The sequence below is a fragment of the Ptychodera flava genome, chromosome 14 (genome assembly GCF_041260155.1).
Source record: "Ptychodera flava strain L36383 chromosome 14, AS_Pfla_20210202, whole genome shotgun sequence".
Taxonomy (NCBI): Eukaryota; Metazoa; Hemichordata; class Enteropneusta; family Ptychoderidae; genus Ptychodera; species Ptychodera flava.
The window spans coordinates 19,381,500-19,400,887 of record NC_091941.1 but is presented as its reverse complement, the minus strand read 5'-3'; the positions used below and the strand labels follow the sequence as shown (position 1 = coordinate 19,400,887).

At 37.8% G+C, this 19,388-nt stretch overlaps 2 protein-coding genes and 1 long non-coding RNA gene across 4 annotated transcripts in view; all 3 read left to right on the top strand.

Annotated features, from left to right (window-relative positions):
• The first annotated feature begins 695 nt into the window (after positions 1-695).
• On the top strand, positions 696-14,722 carry LOC139149649 (uncharacterized). 2 transcript variants are annotated; one of them, XM_070721497.1, is made up of 5 exons: positions 696-867; positions 2,245-2,286; positions 3,356-3,620; positions 9,121-9,275; positions 10,234-14,722. In XM_070721497.1, the coding sequence occupies exons 2-5, from the start codon at positions 2,247-2,249 to the stop codon at positions 10,854-10,856; spliced, it is 1,083 nt and encodes a 360-aa protein (XP_070577598.1). In that variant the 5' UTR covers positions 696-867; positions 2,245-2,246; the 3' UTR covers positions 10,857-14,722. The 2 variants fall into 2 exon arrangements, with proteins under 2 accessions (XP_070577598.1, XP_070577597.1); XM_070721496.1 differs by having other exon boundaries at positions 696-909.
• Positions 5,488-8,498, top strand: LOC139149651 (uncharacterized). Its single transcript, XR_011556129.1, has 2 exons — positions 5,488-5,551; positions 7,229-8,498. It is a non-coding gene; the product is annotated as an uncharacterized lncRNA (long non-coding RNA).
• A 4,418-nt stretch (positions 14,723-19,140) lies between the features above and the next one.
• LOC139149648 (potassium channel, subfamily K, member 16-like) overlaps positions 19,141-19,388 on the top strand; it is a 30,739-nt gene continuing 30,491 nt past the window's right edge. The window contains exon 1 of the mRNA XM_070721495.1: positions 19,141-19,163. The gene's annotated coding sequence lies outside the window, so the exon portion shown is untranslated. The remainder of the gene's footprint in view (positions 19,164-19,388) is intronic.

The following is a 19,388-nucleotide window of genomic DNA, read 5'->3' as shown; positions in this document are numbered from 1 at the left end:
TTGACTGATAAATCAAAAAAGTACACTGATGCGTTCAAAAACGAATTAATTTAAGAACTTGCCTTGGGAATATGGCTCTACAAACTGCTATAACAGGTAGTGTTGAACATCTGCGAGCAGAAATACCCAATACGTGTTTATTTTTCCTTTGCGTGCATCCCTAACTAATATGCGGCTATATGATGATTTGGCTGGTGGACTTGAAAAATTTTGATATAGGGACGGGGGTAGGCCTACTTGAAATTTTTGGGGGTATTGAGGGGGTCTAAAAAAAAATAGATTTCAATCGAGTAACTCTACTTGTTTGCCAAACATATAGGCCTACTACATGTATATGTCATCGCGGCAGTATCTGTTATGTGAGAATTCAAAACATCAGACACTATTGATGTCGGCTAGCATGCGAAACAAATGTTCAAAGACAGTAGGCTAACTTATGTATGTAGAATTGTCCCAAACGAGTATGTAGGCCTAACTTGTGCCGTTTCATTTGAAAAGTGAGCTAATATACAATGCATACTATTTTTGTTTTTCCGAAAGAAAGTGTATTTATCTTTTACCGAATGACTTTCAATATGTCAACATGTGTTTGCAATATGTATGGATTCCACACGGGCCTGTGGGCATATTGCATTTTCTTCTGAAGGAAAGGACCCTCAGAAAAGTACCCGGATGTACTGCTGAGGAGAGAAAATAAACAGCCAAACACGACTCGGTCAGTGAACGGGATCTGATACGCGGTGCATCGGTACGAAGGTGGCGATGTGTCGTCGGTATCAGCATTTATCAGCAGCCTCCTCAATGTGAAAAGTCGACACATTTCAAAGAACACACTGTGAAGAGGAGATAGGTTACGAAATACGTTCGGTAATATGATCTGCGGAAGCTCAAATTCAGTTCAAACTGAAAGTATGTTGTTCGTACTGTAATCACCAGTCGCCGACTCGGCATTTTTTATGACATGTTATGTGTAGTACACAGTACGTTGTATTATTATGGTAACGACGCCGTTGCGAACACTTCGCCTATGCCCGGACCGTGGGCTAAAATGACTTACCTTATATAAATGTCGAACTTTTTCGTCCAAAGTGCGAGATGATAATTCGTTTGGAAGTTTTATCTGTCTTGCATAGCAATGGGATGGCATAATTTCAACCATTTGTGTCAGTATTGAATATTATTCGTGTACACATTTACGGTTGGTGTTGACTACTGTATTGATACTACTACTATTACTACTTCCGGTATTACTGTTATGCTAACAGTACTAATATTAACAACAACTTTATTACACAACAACACACTTCTGAATGCACAAACAGGCTTCACAAGCCTTTTAACATAGAATCGGATGAAATTGAAAATTTCATTATTTTCGGGAAAAGAAGTGCATATTGTGTACCCAGTTAGTTATCTGCCAATTTAACTGTCATGTGTAATTTCTGTTCATTTGTGTTTAATACTAACAATGCCCATGATGCAAGCTGTATCTACACTGACAAGTGGAGTTCTAAGCATTTCCACAAGCCTCAGTTAATCAACTGATAAACTGATGCTGATAATGTACAACTATTATCAAAACTATGAAAAAGTCAATGTCAACTAGGCTTTTTTTTTATTTTAAAGACAGCAGGAACTAACTTGTACGCTCATCACTCTTCACTGGTAAAAATAGTATAATAATGGTATTAGCGTTTTCCATAGACTGAAGGAACTGTCACTCATGGGAGCGCTTTACTCTCCCCTCGTACATAAGAAGAGGGGAATGTAGAGAGCGTCTCGAGCAACAAATCTTTCAGTCTATGTTTTCCACAGATTTGAAAAACAAGGTCAGGTGATTAACGTAAGAATTCATAACGTGCATATATTTTGTTTTAAAATGTGTGCTTTTGTATATATATTAACATATAGTAATAATAATAATAATAATAATAATAATAATATGCATTCTTGTATAGCGCACTATAGCGCACATATCAACAAATACATGTGATCGATATATGAACAGACTGCTCCAAAAAACAGAAGGGTGGTCCATTCCTATCCCCTTGTGCAAATAAAAGTTTATCACTAACCAGAGGTAGCATTGCTCAAAACATGGAGGTAGTTGCAGAGATTGTACCTCCATGGCTATTAAGGACGGTTCAACTGTAGGGGTAAGGGATCATGAGCATTCACTGCAACATATCCGAAACGTGAAGCTAACAACGTACCTAATTTTTTGTATCATTTTACTATCTTTAGATATGTCAGGAGAACTGAAGAAAGGATACCTCCGACGTTATGGTAAGCATAGAGTATTGACATACAGGACTAACTGGATATTAACCCTTTGAGTGCCAAAGTCAATTTTTGTTGCCTTTACAGAATATACCTCAGTCAAATTTTTTTTCAGATTTTTGCCCACATTTTGATAAAGAACTGTAGCCAAGGAAATGTGATTTCCATTTGCTCCAAAATTATCAAAAAAATTACAGAAAAATTCAAAAACTTGGGTAAAGTGTTGCACTAAAGTTTTGGTGGGAAAAATTACAGCGCTCAAAGGGTTAAACCTGTTGAATAGTATTGGTAAATGTGTGTGTCAGTGGATATTTATCTATTAATAACAGCTGTGTAGTCTGTGCAAACACTGTGCCTATCATCAATGAGGTAGCTAGCCAACAGAGTTATCTGCATCCTTAAAAAGCTGCTAAGTGCTTGAATGTTGTGTAAATAAACTTAATAGGATTGTTATCTGATGGTGGTCACCAACAGGTCAGCCAATTCAATTGATCAAAGTACTTGTTCAGTGTGATACATGATCTTTGATGGCAACAGCTAATATCAAGAGTGGGTATTTAGATACCAGAGCCGGTGATAGCTGTTTATTAAAGTGCAGATTGGACATAAATGCTGTCTATACTTGTGGCTTGGGTGTAATATTTCACTATGGAATTGCTTTCCTATTGGAGGAAATAACAATGTTGTTAAGTGTAGGAAATATTCATCATACTTATCATTCTAGTGGGTGGGGGGGGGGGGAGGGGATAATCGGTTACCGGTATTGGCAGAATTTTTCAATTCACCTAACATTCTTTCAGGCTAGAGAGACCTCATATTGCCTCCAAAAGCCATGTAATTTTCATTCTCTGAAGCAAAACTTGTAAATTTTATGAATTTTCACAAAGTATCAAGTTTGTTGATTTCTCTCTACACTAACTCTTGAAACTTAACATGACGAGCATCCTCTGTTATTGTCTCATTAAAAGCATAAGTGTTTGGGGAACACAACATTTTTATTATGATGTGATCCTCAATAAAGTGAAATCTTGCCAAGGCAACTTGATAATTGGTGTGTGACTAAATTCACTTGCAGGGGGTTTCCTATTCAAGAGTTGGAAAAAGCGGTACCTGGTGGCGTATCAAGATGGGCAGTTAGCCTGGTATGAAAGTCCAGGAGGCTCCAGGGAGAATTTACTCAACCTGAAACAGGAAGTGTCAATGTTGAGAATCGGAGGACAGTGTGCATCCGATGCGCCCAAGCTGCCATCACATAGAGACAGAATCGATCATATGTTTGCAATGACTGCAGTTGGTGGGAAGACATATTTCTTTCTGGCTGCTGATCAAACTGAGCTCATGTATGTTCCTCCAACTTTGTTTATTTATTTATTCTTCAGGGGTCCTAATTTTGATATTTCAGATCTATTCTCTCTTCAGGAACTTTTATATACATAGCATATAAAATTGAGGTTCACGTATGTAGAATAATATTTTGATTTGAATAGCTGCAATTTTCAATTTATTATTATTATTGCGGATTATATGCTGGTTGTAGCTTGCAAATTTGAAAACGGAATTCATTACGTAATTTTAGTGCACAAACTCTCAACTACATATTGTCAGTGTGAACATTGTAGATGCGTTTGTCATGGTAGTTGAAAAAGGTCACAAAAAGCCGAAAATGTTTATGACAGTGCTCACCACCGGACAAGATTCTATTACGTCATCAACACTCTAGGAATCACATGAGAATGCACTGCGCATGCGTAACTTCAGTTGTGCTGCTGACCTTGCTACGAAACACGCAGCGTTCCGTAGCTCTTTGCGTAGCTTGCTGGCGATACACGTGGTGTGTTGCATTCAGCGTTTTGTTCCAGGAGTTGTAATAGTTTACAGTTCCATTACTCGAACATTTCTTTTTTATTAGCAACGTTGTTGTTTACTACTATGACTGGTGAGTAGTTCGTGTTTTCACAATGCCGTCTAAACCTAAGACAATGACGGACTCGGCTTCTAAGGATTCAGGCAATGTTGCAGCTTGTGCAACCAGTCCAGATAAGGGCAAATGTCCTAAACGTAAGCGTGATACTATTACTCTGGGCAGTGGCGATGCCATAGCCTCGACAAGCAGTAGTCATACTAGAGACTCTATGGGAACTGACGTCAGAACTGGTGGAGATACGGCGGCCATTTTGAATTTACTGACGGAGATAAAGGACAATCAGGGTAAGCTCACTGCTCGTATGGACAAACTTGAGAATGATTGTTATTATGAAGGTGGTGACACAGTCGCTCGAGAGTTATTCAGCTCTGGGACTATTCGCCCCATAGACGAGTATACAGAATACTCGTCTATGGGGCGAATAGTCCCAGAGCTGAATAACTCTCGAGCAACTGTGGTGGTGACAATGAATTTGTGGATGACACTGGAATTGAGATTATCGAGCCACCTGTAAAAGTGAAACGCTCTACTTCGGACGCGTCCGAGGAATCTGTTTCAGCTGCCGACGCCTCGCAGAGTGACGTCAACAAGCCTAGTTTGTTCAAAGACATAGCTAGCAAGTTTCTTGTGAAAGAGCAGTGTGAGGATCCTATTGATGACGATTTTGCCAAGATCATTAATGCTCTCTTCAGAGATGGAATCTCTGATGATAAATATAATGACCTGATAAAGAAATTCAATCGACCTGAAAATTGTGATGGCCTCACCAGTGTAAGAGTAACCAACTGATATGGGACATCATACGTCCTGAAACTAGAAGTTTGGACACCAATTCCAGTCTGTTCAAGCATCACTTGTCAAGGGTGCCATTTGCATTACTCAACTTGTTTGTGAATTAGCCAAGTTGAAAGATAGTCCGTCAGACAAGATCGATTTAGGAAAGCTGATGGACTTGGTACAGACTCTCTAGCGCTTCTTGGTAATACGAACCGTCTTTTAAATCTTAGGAGACGGGATTGCATGAAAGCAGACCTCAAGCACGACTATCTACATTTATGCTCTGCTACAGTACCTTTCACTGAGCATTTGTTTGGTGATGATATCACCAAAAGAGTAAAGGACATACAGGAAGTGAATAGGGCTGGTAATAAAATCAGCACATGGCAACAGCGAGGTGGATATAACCGTGGTAGAATGAGGGGACGTGGTTTCCGTTTCAGAGGTAGAGGTCGTGGCAACTTCAGACAATTGAATGAGGCTTCAAAAAACTATCCAAGGGTTTGAAACCCAAGTCAAGTCACAGATGAAATAGAGACTGGTAACGGAAGTGCATCTTCTGCTTTATCTGTGAGTACGAAATTAATTTCTGATCATGTCACGTTTCAAGCAGGTAGACTGAAACATTTTGAAAGCAAGTGGCGTAATATTACTTCTGATGAGCGTATTATTGATATCGCTCTTCACGCCCATATAGAGTTTATCGATGATAAACCACCTGTGCAAATTAAGTGGCCAAATTTATCTTCTTTCAGTGCGATTGAAGAAGCAAACGTTGAGATAGAAATAAGGAAATTGCTTTCAAAGGGTGTTATTTCTGAATCACAGCATTCTAGTGATGATTTTGTTTCACCATTTTTTGTTGTACCCAAGAAAGATGGTTCATTTAGAATGATTCTAAATCTTAAGAAATTAAATGAGCAAGTCCAGTATCATCATTTCAAGATGGACACATTTGAAACGGCATTACGCCTTATTACACCTGGTTGTTATATGGCATCAGTAGATCTTAAGGATGCTTATTATTCTGTTCCTATAGCTGAGGAACACCAAAAGTATCTGAAATTTCTTTGGAAAGGACAGTTGTTTCAGTATACCTGCTTACCAAATGGATTGGCATCTGCCCCCCGCATGTTTACTAAACTTCTGAAACCAGTGTATGCTACCCTTCGTCGAATGGGTCATGTAATTATGGGTTATATTGATGATTCTTTTCTTGTTGGACATGATTTCATTTTATGTACTCGCAATGTGTCTGACACAGTTGCTCTTGTAAGGGAGCTTGGATTTACTTGTAACTCAGAAAAATCTGTTCTTGTTCCAACACAACGAATTACCTTCTTAGGTTTTGATATTGACTCTGTGTCAATGACTGTCACTTTAACTCAAGCCAAGGTTGAAAATTTGATTGAGCAATGCACGAAGTTGCTTGCTAGAGACTTTCATACAATACGTGCAGTTGCCAAGGTCATTGGCATGATGATTTCCAGTTTCTCTGGAGTTGAATTTGGCCCACTGTTTTATCGGTCTCTTGAGTTGGCCAAAATAAGAGCTTTGCAGTCACAGAATGGTAACTTTGATGCCACAATGGTCATTTCTCTGGAAATGAAAAATGATTTGAACTGGTGGGTTCAAAATTTACCCTATGAAAAACGTCAAATTTGTAGATGTAATCCACAAATATGTATGTCATGTGATGCTTCCACGTTAGGCTGGGGAGTCAGCTGTGAAGGAAAAAGAGGTGGGGGCAGATGGACTGTAGAGGAAGCCACACACCATATCAATTATTTAGAAATGCAGGCTATATATTTTGCTCTAAGATCTTTTGAGCAAAGTGTAATAAACAAACATGTTAAGATACTTTGTGATAATACCACTGCTGTAGCCTATATTAATAATAGGGTGGAGTGAAGTCAGTAGCCTGCAATGATATTGCCAGGAAAATTTGGTTGTGGTGCAAAGTGAGGGGAATATGCTTACTGCTGCACATTTGCCTGGTTCTCGAAATGTTGAAGCTGATTATGAATCAAGACAGTTTAATGAACAGACTGAGTGGCAATTAAACCCATCTTTATTTAAACGCTTTGCTAATATTTGGGGAACTCCAAATGTTGATCTTTTTGCCTCTAGGCTTAACACTCAGCTGCCAAATTTTATATCATGGAGACCAGATCCCGATGCCATGCATGTTGATGCATTTACATTAAACTGGAAATCTTATCATTTTTATGCTTTTCCTCCTTTCAGTCTCATGGGGAGGTGTGCACAGAAAATTGCGACAGATCAGGCAACTGGCATTTTGATTGCACCACTTTGGCCGACACAGTCATGGTTCACACCACTGATGCAGATGTTAGTGGATCTACCATTGCTACTACCAAGGACAGACAACTTGTTGAGGCTTCTAAATGTTCAGAAGCTTCATCCATTACGGAAGAAGCTACAGCTTATGGCCTGTCGTGTGTCCGGCAATCCTTGAAAAGCGAAACATTTCTGCAGGAGCAGCCACTATCATTATGGCATCATGGCGACAGAGTACTAAGAGACAATACAGAACTTACACCAGGAGATGGTTTCAGTATTGTAGTAAAATCAAGGCAGATCCAATTTATCCAGATATAACACAAGTGCTTGATTTTTTGACTGAACTGTTCCATTCTGGTATCAGTTATAGTGCTCTGAACACAGCTAGATCTGCTTTGTCTGCCTTATGTTCAACTAAGCAACATATGACTGTTGGCGCACATCCTTTGGTTGTGAGGTTTATGAAAGGAGTTTTCAACCTGCGGCCTACTGTTTCCAGATATAGACATGTTTGGGATGTTCGCAAAGTTTTGAATTATCTGAAGACTTGTTCTCCAGTTGTAGAGCTTTCGCTAAAGACTCTTACCTTAAAACTGGTAATGCTGTTAGCATTAGTAACAGCTGCTCGTAGTCAATCTTTACATCTATTAGACTTGTCCAGTATGACTACAGAAGAGAGTTCATATACATTTATTTTCACCGGTTTACTTAAGCAGAGTCGACCAGGATATGTGAATCCCGTTGTAACTTTACGGCCTTACACGCCTGATAAACTCTTGTGTGTCTGTGATACTCTTAAAGAGTATTTGTCTCGTACTGAGAATTTTCGTGACAATGAGACTAAACTTTTCATCAGTTATGTGAAACCACATAAGGCTGTTTCTAAAGCATCCATAAGTCGCTGGATTCGTGAGGTAATGACTAGATCTGGTATTGACACTGACAAGTTCAAGGCTCATAGTGTGAGAGCAGTTGCTACTTCAAGGGCAAAACAGAGTTTTGTTCCAATAGAACATATACTTGCCACTGCAGGCTGGTCTTCTCTTTGCACTTTTGCGAAATTTTATGATAAGCCCACCGCAACAGACATTGATCTGTTTGCTCATAGTGTATTGAAGGCTTAGATATTTTTTGGTGTTTTCGTTCCAAGTATTTTGTGTTGTACGGACAAAGTTCTTGCCGTATTAAATACAGTTCGTATTTGAAACATTTATTCTGTTTCATTTCACACGTCTTTGCTTTAAAATCTCATGTGATTCCTAGAGTGTTGATGACGTAATAGAATCCCCCAATTAAACGAGACTTACCTGAAGTCGAAGTTTGATGGGTATTCTATGTAGTCATCTATAACACGAAAGGGATCACATGCCCGCCCTGGTTTTTTCTGGGACCCCTCCCATGGAATACATTTGGACGTGTTCATTCAACCTTTAAAATCTGAAGTTACGCATGCGCAGTGCATTCTCATGTGATCCCTTTCGTGTTATAGATGACTACATAGAATACCCATCAAACTTCGACTTCAGGTAAGTCTCGTTTAATTGGGGGATTATCTGGTATTCTATCCCTCTCAGAATATGGGAGGTGAAACTCAATTTTTGCTCTTGAGCCTTTCGGTTATTGAATATATTTAATATTGGATCCATTTTCACATGATAGTGAATATGTAACTCAGAGACATACCAGACAACGCTAAATACTAAGGCTATAAGAGTACAATAAAAGGTTGTCTTTTTTAATGGTCAAAGTTCTCCAGTAAGTAATATTCACTGCAAAAACCAGTACTTGAAGAAAGGATGTTGCATCTGACCACAGTCGTTCATTGCTTTAATCAGATCCTGGCTGCAGGCTTTCCATCAAGCAAGAGGCCTTCCTCCGCCGGGTCAGGCTCCCGAAGGTCAAGGCCAAGGTCAGCCTGGTGGTCCTGGTATGCCACAGCCTCAACAACCGGCAGCACCACCACCTGGTTTTCAGCCAGGTGTCACCCAAGGTAACAACTTCCTGTGGATGTACTTGTGTGTTGTGTGTGTACGTGTATCTTTTACAGTTATTACATTAAAGATTTTCATTCTGAGGTACATCTGTATGTGTATTAATTAGTAGATTTGGATAGGTACTTTGTTTCCAAATTTACCCGTTTTGTCTTTACCCTGGTTATACTCAAGCAAATTTATCCAGGGCTAAATTGATCTGAAGTAGTACCTGACCAAAGTATAAATTTAGTTTCCATTAAGACATGATTGCAACGGAAAAATATGCCAGCATAACTTTAGCTCTCTGACCTCTGACCTTTTAAAGTTCAAAATGGCGAGCTTAGATAACATCACGATGTTTGTACTGTTCATACTTTTCATTTTACGCGCAAGAAGGGCTAATATGACCGCCAACCATCAGAGACAACTTCAGCATATCTTTACTTAGTGTACGGGCTGGAATCAGAACGATCAGCGCAATGCCACTGACGTTTAAATTGACAGCTTATGATAGGATAATAAAGCAGTTTCCATCAGACAGCTCTGCTGAGACTGATATTGCAAACTAACTCTAGTTATCAACAAACACACAGCTGTGCCTCAGCATCAAAATCTCCAATGTTATGATTATTATTGTAATAGCCTGCTATGGTGACATGCGGTAGCATTCTTGGCAGTGTGCCTCATTTTACACAGTTCAGTTGACACAAAGCACAGGATGACGTTTTTAATTTCCCAAGAGTAATACGGTCTATACTTTATGTTAATTGGAAAAAGAAGACCCATTCATGTCTGAATAAGCTCTACCTCAAAATGATGGTTATTTTATTGTAATCAGCAAAATGTACAAAATGACCAAAATGTTATTCTGTTACTTTGTATTTATGCTGTTTTGCACATGATATGCCTGAGTACAATCTACATCTTGTACAAAAATATAGCAATTTTGAGTTGGAACGCTGAATTGTTTTCCAGGTCAACCTCCACCATACTCAGGACCACAGTATGGCGCTAGGCAACCAGGACCACAGTATGGAGCCAGCCAGCCCTACCCACAGCAGCAGGCAGGGAGAGCCTACCCAGTACAGCAGGGTGGACCCGTCAGACACAGACCCCAACAACAGACTGTGATAGTGCAAGACAGGGGTGGCAGAGACGACGGCTTGGCCACCGGCATGCTGCTGGGTTACGGCATGGGAATGGGCTACGGGTATGGGGGATGGGGTTGGGGTTGGGGTCATGGCCCCGGTCTGGGATACGGCTGGGGACATCACCACCACGGGTTTCATGATCACCACCATGAACATCACCACGAACACTACCATGAACACAACCATGATGGTGCTATGGAGCAGTACGATGCACAACAGGACTATGGCGGACAGGACTACGGTGGAGCCGATTATGGAGGAGGAGACTTTGGGGAGCTGACTACGGAGGGGATGATTTTGGTGGCGGAGACTTCGGGGGAGATTTTGGAGGGGATGACTTTGGAGGGGGTGACTTTGGGGGAGACTTTTAATGAGCTTTATGCACATTGTTCTTTGGATCACTTATTTGTCAAACATATTTACAAAAAAGAGGTATATTGTCGATAACATTTGTCCTGCACTGGAAAATTATCCTCTCAAAGATTACAAATTATTGGAAACATGCAACATACTGCATAAAATTTTGAAATTCTGTGAAATATCGAATTTTCCAATTTATCTTGAAAGAAGGCACATCACACCTGTAGCTACTTATATAATTGTGTATTGAGCAACTATTCGTTGCATATATCTGTATATATTGATGCTAAAGAAACGACACTTTTTTATTCTATATTTGCACAATTGCATAATATTTAAATATATATCAAAAGGGTTCACCACCCTGATTGGTAAATTGATGCCATCAGAAGACCATTTTAGGAAAAAAAATGCACTGGTCGTAGTTGTTGGTTGTTTGGCTTGGTCTTCATGGTTGCCTGTTTGATTTACAGCCATTTTATATTTTTAAGTCTTTGAAATTAGGCCATGGTCAATATAAAGACATTTAGTGGTCAGCTTCGAGGCATAAACTTATGGAATTAAATATTTTCTGTGATGCTGATTACTGCTCCAAGATTGTCTGACCACTGAATTAGAACAGACACAACAAATTTTGGTCATGTTACTATACAAGTCTCAATAGTTTAGAGGAAAGCCACGTACAAAAGTGAGAAAATTACTTGAAGGCTGACAATTTTTATAACCATTACCAGTTACTGATGTAATTCAAAACAATATACCCAAATCTCTGTGCCATTCAATTGTCATATGTGGAGTCCAATGGTAATGAAAGGTTCACATACGAATTTACATTAATTCACAACTTGAAGAATTTTCTCATCCAAAACATAGATGTCTGTTTATGTGGAAAAACTTCTTAATTTCCCAGAAATATGTGAATCCATCTCAGAAGAATGTATGTACACTCTTTTGCCAAAGGGATAATGTAATTTCTGTTTGATAGTATTTTAATTAATTTGCTTCTAGAAAGCGAGTTTACTTTTCTCTTCTTCAGAATCATAATGAAGTACTCTACCAGCATTGCCAACACAAAATGTTGTGCATGGTGTGTGTGTACAAAGTTATTGTTTACAAAGTAATGCAAGCCGGGACTGAAATTCAGTGGTCAATAATAACATGGTGTATTTCAGTACACATGTCAAAGTTATGTTGATGAGTTGAACTGTCGGCATTTCAATATGATTTGGGAAAATAAAACAAAAAAAGTGTGTTATGCAGACAGAGCAAAAATGCTGAAAAATGTATCAAACTTGTAACTAAAGGGGTTTTTATGGTAGTTCAATGCTACACGACAAAATTTGTCACTCTATCTTGACAATCCAAGGAGAACTATTATGAAGTTTTTGCTGCCTATTTATATACACTTGCTATTTACCTGTCACTAAATTAATTTATACCAGTTCACCTCTCAAGACTGTACTAGACCATTCTACATGTTTGTATTTTACAAGTGTTGGTTGGTTATCGCTATTTTATTGTCTTTGCTCTGTTTGAGATAAACATTGTACCAGCTTGCCAGAAGCGATTGTTAATTTTTTTAGTGGCTATATCACTTGCTTTCCCATTGCATGTTTGCTGTTGAATTCTTACTTCTTTTGTGACACACATTTTATTTTGTATAATGGATGAGGCTGTTAATCAAGTTAGGTCATGGCAGTATAGTGCAAACATCAACATCGTCAATTGTACTAACATTTTTTTTTCTTGAAAAAAACAAAAAATGTGCTAAGCCATCTTTCTCAGCTGTTCTTACAAAAAACTTATTCTGTTTTTGTAAACATTTCAAATCTGATGATTTTACCGTGTGCAATCATTTAGTTCATTTAGTGTGTAGCAGTAATAACTAATTACCAGCGAATGTCTTTCCTTAAATTTCCCATGAAAACATTTTGTTACAATTTAGTTTATGTTATACAACTATCTGTATATTGTATATATTGTCCATGGACTTTACAGTTACATATTTGTTTTCTATGTATGAGTATTTTTTTACTATGATGCTAGTGTACCTCTGGGGATGTAACATTCCATAACGAAAGATGCTGTAGGCAAAAATCAATGAATTGTGTATGACGTTGTATCAACCGTTAAGTCGGGCCCACCATAAGTGTAGTTTATTCTCATAAGTTAATCCTTTGAAATGTAATGTCATTCAGGAGGGAACACTAGTCCATCTAGACTCTCTCACTGTCCCTCGTTTGCTATGCAGCTCTGACTATCTTCAACCATATGGTGATGCGTCCTCAACGGTCTTTCTAGCTAGTGAGGCTCACTGAGCAAGCTGAGGGCTGAGGCATAGCTGTCAAGGGGCTGTGAGAGTCTATAGTCCACATTCTCAGCAATTTGTATTTTATAACTACTTTGACAATTCATATCTGAGACATTCTAATAGTTATGTAACCTTTAAACACTTAATCAATTAATCAGTCATACAATTCATAGAGTTGCAATATTTAAAACAAAATTATATTTATCCTAACTTTGTTACTTGCTAAAAGATTGTTTCAAGTGAAATTTTATAATTAATTTAGTTCTGTGGTTGAAAACTTAATTATTCTAGTTTTAAATCCATATGTCCAGACTTGTAGCTCTACATGAGAGACTTCAGTAGATGTGTGTGTTTTCCACATCTTACAGGTAAATGCAACTGGCTTCAGTGATTGTGATGACATTTTCAAACATCACGTTTACATCTGATAATTTCCAGAAATTTGTGATGGCATAGCAGCTAATTTTCATAACAATTCAATTATTTGTTATGTAAATGAATTTCTATTGTTTTACCATAATTAAAGAGTAGTGGCCACTCTTGGGAGAACACTGTAATGACATCACATTTTTGTAACACATTACATGCAAGGGTTTCTGCACCGCATATCCTAGCTAAAGATATGATAACAGAACACAGAGTACATAAGGTGCCTACCTATTGCATTAGCGATTCTACGCTTCTTTTTTTAACAATCTTTACGAGACCAAGAGTTTGATATGTTGGCAGCTAAAAAAAAAAGATGCTGAATTTACAGGAAAGAAAGATGGGCAGCTTTTTCATGAAAAAGAAATTAACATATCCTTTCCCATAGCTGAGAAAAACAGTAGCTTTTGTATTGTTTGTGAAAGCTTGGACATAAGTTGTGTACTGTGTAATTTCATTCACATGTACCACCCTAGACTGAAAGATTCAGTCGCGTGCGGGCGCTCCGGCGCACTGCGACCTACGACCCTTTACCACAGGGTCGTAGGTCGCAGTGCGCCGGAGCGCCCGCACGCGTCTGAATCTTTCAGTCTTGTACCACCCTTCCACAAATAAGCATGCATGGCATGAGTGCAGCCTGCTCACATTCACTCATGTCTGTGTATTAAGTAAGGTTTCACCACAAATCAAAATATATATATATATATATATATATATATATATATATATATATATATATATATATATATATATATATATATATATATATATATATATATATATATATATATATATATATATATATATATATATATATATATAATATATATATATATATATATATATATATATATATATATATATATATATATATATATATATATATATATATATATATATATATATATATATATATATATATATAAAGCATCTACTTACCATAGTTACATGTTTTTTGTCAAAATGCTTGTGTATGATATTGCATGCAACTGCTTGTATTTAATGCTCATAGTAACTGTTTTAAAATATTTGTCGATTCTGTAAAGTACATGTAATAGATAGGCAGTGATGTATATATTCACATTAGATGTAGTTGACTGAAAATGTTGTAAAATTGGCAACTTTAGTGCAATTGATATTCTGTATATGTATGTATGTATATTTGCAAATAGAATTGTATACTTTTCGTAAGTGAGAATAAATGTCATCCTACACATATCTTAGAAAGTTTTGCCGCAGTGTGTGTGTGTGTGTGTGTGTGTGTGTGTGTGTGTGTGTGTGTGAAGTCTAGGAGGGAGTGTTAATTTCTCTCCTGTAGATTGCTGCATGAGGGAGTACCTGGGTATTCATTGAAATGCAGTAGAAAGACCTCTACCAAGTCCAAAGCATGGCACTAATTTACTCAGTCGTCTAAGGGTGGAGTTGCACAGTACTGCACAAGAATGAATCTTACCACATGGGCATACAGGAGTGGAAGTGAAGAACACCCATACAGTCTACATACGATCTCCCTGTTATTAGCCAGTCAGATTACTTTGGTTTTATCCTTCGCATATATTTATTGATCACATCAACAAATATGTTCCTCATAAGTTGAGGTTGAGTATTCAGCGTAGCCAAAATAACTGATGTAGACTGTTTGAGCATGAGCCTTTTAAACCTCAATAAAAGATCTTGAAGAGCTTATCCTTATCACCAAAAGAGTTAATGGTTTTAAAGTATACTGATTTTTGAAATTCAAAATGGCTGCAATCTCTACAATTTCTGATGTTCACAAAAACTAAGATGTTAAAAACTTTGTTTTCTTCATAAGCTTCAAAATGAGCCCCCATAAGTGGAAGGCCAAAGGTAAAAGTTTGAGTGTACAAATATCAGCCCCAGAGGCACATTTGACCTTTAACACAATTGCCTAAGGGGCCATTGATACCGGTAATAAAAGCTGATGCACAAGAAACGTAATTTCTTCGTTTTACTTGAAACCCCCTCCCTCCCCCCTCAAAACGAAAGCTCTTATGCAAAATCAATTTTGTATTATGATGAAGTTTCTGACAAATCTACACGCATCTCTCCGATCGGCGCGCCCATGAAAAAATACTGAAAGTGCACATTAATAAATAAACCTCCACTTTATGCGTTTCACTTTTAAAAGACACAGAACATTTTACACTCAAAATGTCGGTTGACCGCTACACGTACCACATGTGTCACTGCACTGCGCAGCTCTATACAGAAAAGTGTATCAATTTCAATTCAAAAATAAAATTGCAATAGTGTTTCTTTTGTAAATTCAGGTTTGAACTTTTTTTTTGAACTCTACAATCCTGCAGTAAATCCAGCTTCGCATTTTTCTCACAAGCGCAAGTGGTCATGGTTTATAAAATAATAGACAAAAATCCTTGTGCTATTTTGAAACACACAAAACAAAATGAGCTTCCCCCCCCCCCTTAAACCCACTTAATTGAAAGAAGTACATTTGTCATGCATCAGCTTTTATTATCGACGGCCCCTAAGTACTGAGTATCCGAAGAGTGCCCTCAGTGGCAGAATTTCATAGTTATAACATCTTTCCTGTCTGATACTTTCATATTTTCCATGTCTCATCGTCTCACAGCAAATACTTTTTGCAATGTTGAAAATTGTCCATGTCTCATCGTCGCGCAACAAATACATTTTGCATTGTTGAAGCATTTACAGTGAAGCATATTTTCCCCAAATGTGGTGAGATATTTCTGCTTTTGAGAATTTTCATCCTTTTTTTTCACCAGGTGAAAAAATTGAAGCAGTTCAATGTCCTCTGTGCTGATATCATTTACCGTCTAGACTGACTATATTTGATACCAAGTACATCCTAGTTTTTCTGAAAAGTGCCCAGTTGTAAATACCAGCTGCTGAGGTATGAAAAAGGTTGCTGGTACTACACTGCTGGTTGTCACAGAATGGTTGGCATGCTGGAACATGACAGGTATGTTCAATGAACTTCAGTGTTCACATATGAAGCCTTGACCTCACTTCTAAAATTTGCAGCAAAAAATCGTCCTTCATCATAAATAATCCTCATAAAAAATAACAAAACAAAATAGCAAACAAAAAATAAAAGTACAATATTTACATCCGTTTATAAGCTCAGACTGCAATGCCTGGCCTTCACAACAGTTCTAGCTTATGTACAGGTGTCCAAAATACATTAACTGGTAAGTCAATTCTCATCTTTTTCTTCAAGCAGTTGCATTCAATCTGCAATTGAAGATTTTATATGGAGTACACCTTACCACCAGTGTCTTTGCCATGGGTTTTTGGTTGTATATGAAACTAATTTTGTCTGCATGTTTGAGATCATAGGTAAGTGTACTTTTACAGTCATACATTGCTTGTTGCAATTTGGTCTTGGAGTTGTATATTACAAGGGTAAACCAACACACTCATACAAGGAGAAACCCAAAACGATGGTCTGTCATTTGACCAAGTTCAAAGTGACAGTGAAAGTTCAATATTTTTATAAAGAGGAAGTGAGCTATGATCTGGAGAAATTTGTTATGTGTACCCAAACACATATTATTTTTATTACATCGTATTCTAAAACCAAGGAAGTAATGCTAGGACAGAAGTTGCAAACATACATATAGCTTATAAGTAAGATATGAATGAACTCAACATTTTACGTACGTCTTTACTTCACAACTTTGCTATCACATCAGTACTTATTTTTGCCTTCCATTCGCCATTATCTGGAACGTAAGTAGGAGCTTTAATACAGGAATGGTATCCATCTGGTTTCCAATGTCATGAATATTTAGATGTGCAAAGCCATTGTCTGTGCATGTAAATATCCTTATCATGGAGATGTGGTGTGCACCCATCATATGATAGAGTAAATGGCTGCAAATGAATTAACAGTATTAAAATAAAAAGTTCAGACATTACTGGTCAGATTGTTTTGAAGATCTTATTGTACCTACCAGGTTTAGTCTATATAGATTATTTTGTGCAGTACGGTATGTCGGCAGTTTTCTAATTTGAAAGAAACTTTTGGGCATTTTTGTCCAATTTTTGGTTTGCAGAAAACCCTTCTTTGCAGAAAACATATGTATATGAGTATATTTGAGGTTGATAACCCATCTTTGCAGAAAACCTGTCTTTGCTATTGAAATTAGATGTACAAGTTCCCTGGATTAGCCATGTTCAGACTTCTTCAAATTGTGAAGAAATTTCAACGTTTGAGGGTTTGCACTTGTGTTCCTTGGGGTGAAAAATTGCCTTTAAGGAAATCTCTTTCTTCTCCCCTTTGAAGTTTAGTTCTCAGGTTTCTGTGGATATCTCCATTCTGGTTTGTTAGAATTGTTGTTTGGTCATGTCACATGTGTAGTTTTTTTTTCGAATATTGTGCAAGGCTCCCTGAAGGAGCCAGGAGTTCTAATGATATTAATCTCTTTTTAAAGAAATATGAATCACTTATCTGAATGACACGAAAGCAAAGTGTTATTGAGGCTATTCTGGGGCAATCTTGAATAGTAAAATTTTACAATCTACAAAAGGTAGTTTATTGTTCTTGCTAATTTCATGATTCATTTTCCCTTCTGTGAGAGAAAACAGTTACAGATGACAACCTTTGCCCAGTTTTACTTTTTCAAATCTTTTACCTATTATTTTTCAGGACATTTATAACTTGCATATCCCCGTACACTGTGTTCAGAACAAAGCTTGAATAGCTGGCTAACATAGTGCTGAGTATATGTTACGTGTACAAATCTCCATTCAAAGCTTCTATAGGCATTGTTATATCTTTTGTCATTCCGTGAACATCACCACATTCCTGTTCAAGTGCATCATTTCATTTTGGCAAACATGGGAAATGATGGTATGTACGTTACTTTTATTCCTATGTGTGGTGATGAAATTTGGAAACCAAATATTTGTATTGGTGTATCCCTTCAAATGATCAATCTCTCTAGAAATTATATATCAACGACAGTCGCCTTTTTCACATGAGCATTGATTAAAATGTTAAGACAAAAAATACCTATAATGACAACAAGAAAACCAACAATATGACTGTAATGATTTCATGCCAGGTTCTAAAGTGTGACTTTACACTTTTTCAGAGAAACGCAACAACTTGCCCAGCACTGGCTCACTGCTTAAAAAGCAAAACTGTCTATAGAGGTACATCAACTTGCACACATTTTGGGTAAGTGAGCACAAGATGAGCAGCAAATCATCAATTTTCTGTCAGAGGGCATTCCCCATTTCCCATTTATAGAACCATTTTACCACGGTCCCTCCACAAAAGGACAAAAGGACCGTGTTTTAACTGACACTGGACCAAAACAAGCTATTTTGGTAATTACCATTTCAGCTTAAGTAGCCAAATGTTCATTGAACTCAGTCGAAATGGAGGGTCAACGCTCTATTCACGAGTGTTTTTGCAAACTTCCTGCACTCTTGATGAGTGTGTGAGTAATCTGGTTTTTCCTGTCGGATGATGGCCACAGGTAACGATAATGAATAGCGCGCAGACGTGTCTATTCACATTATAATTTGTTGCAGGATGATGTTTACACTGCATACATAACGTCTGGAATTCTTGTCTAGTCAGACAACTGAAAATCGTCAATTATATAATAATACCATTCCGGGACAGGGCCCATAAGCTCACACAGGTATGTAATTTCAATGACAGTTGGCTGTTTGTAGTAGATGGGTTTTGGATAAAGATATTTTGAAGATACTCCTCTTGGTCACAGGTGTTTGTAGCCTTGAAGCCAGCATGTGACAGCTTGCCGAGATGACTGGGACTACTCGGCACCCTGGTGCAGCGTACTGTATGGGGTGACCGTTGCCTTGACATAAAGAGGGCTGCAAACATGCAGCACCCTCACTGCTGC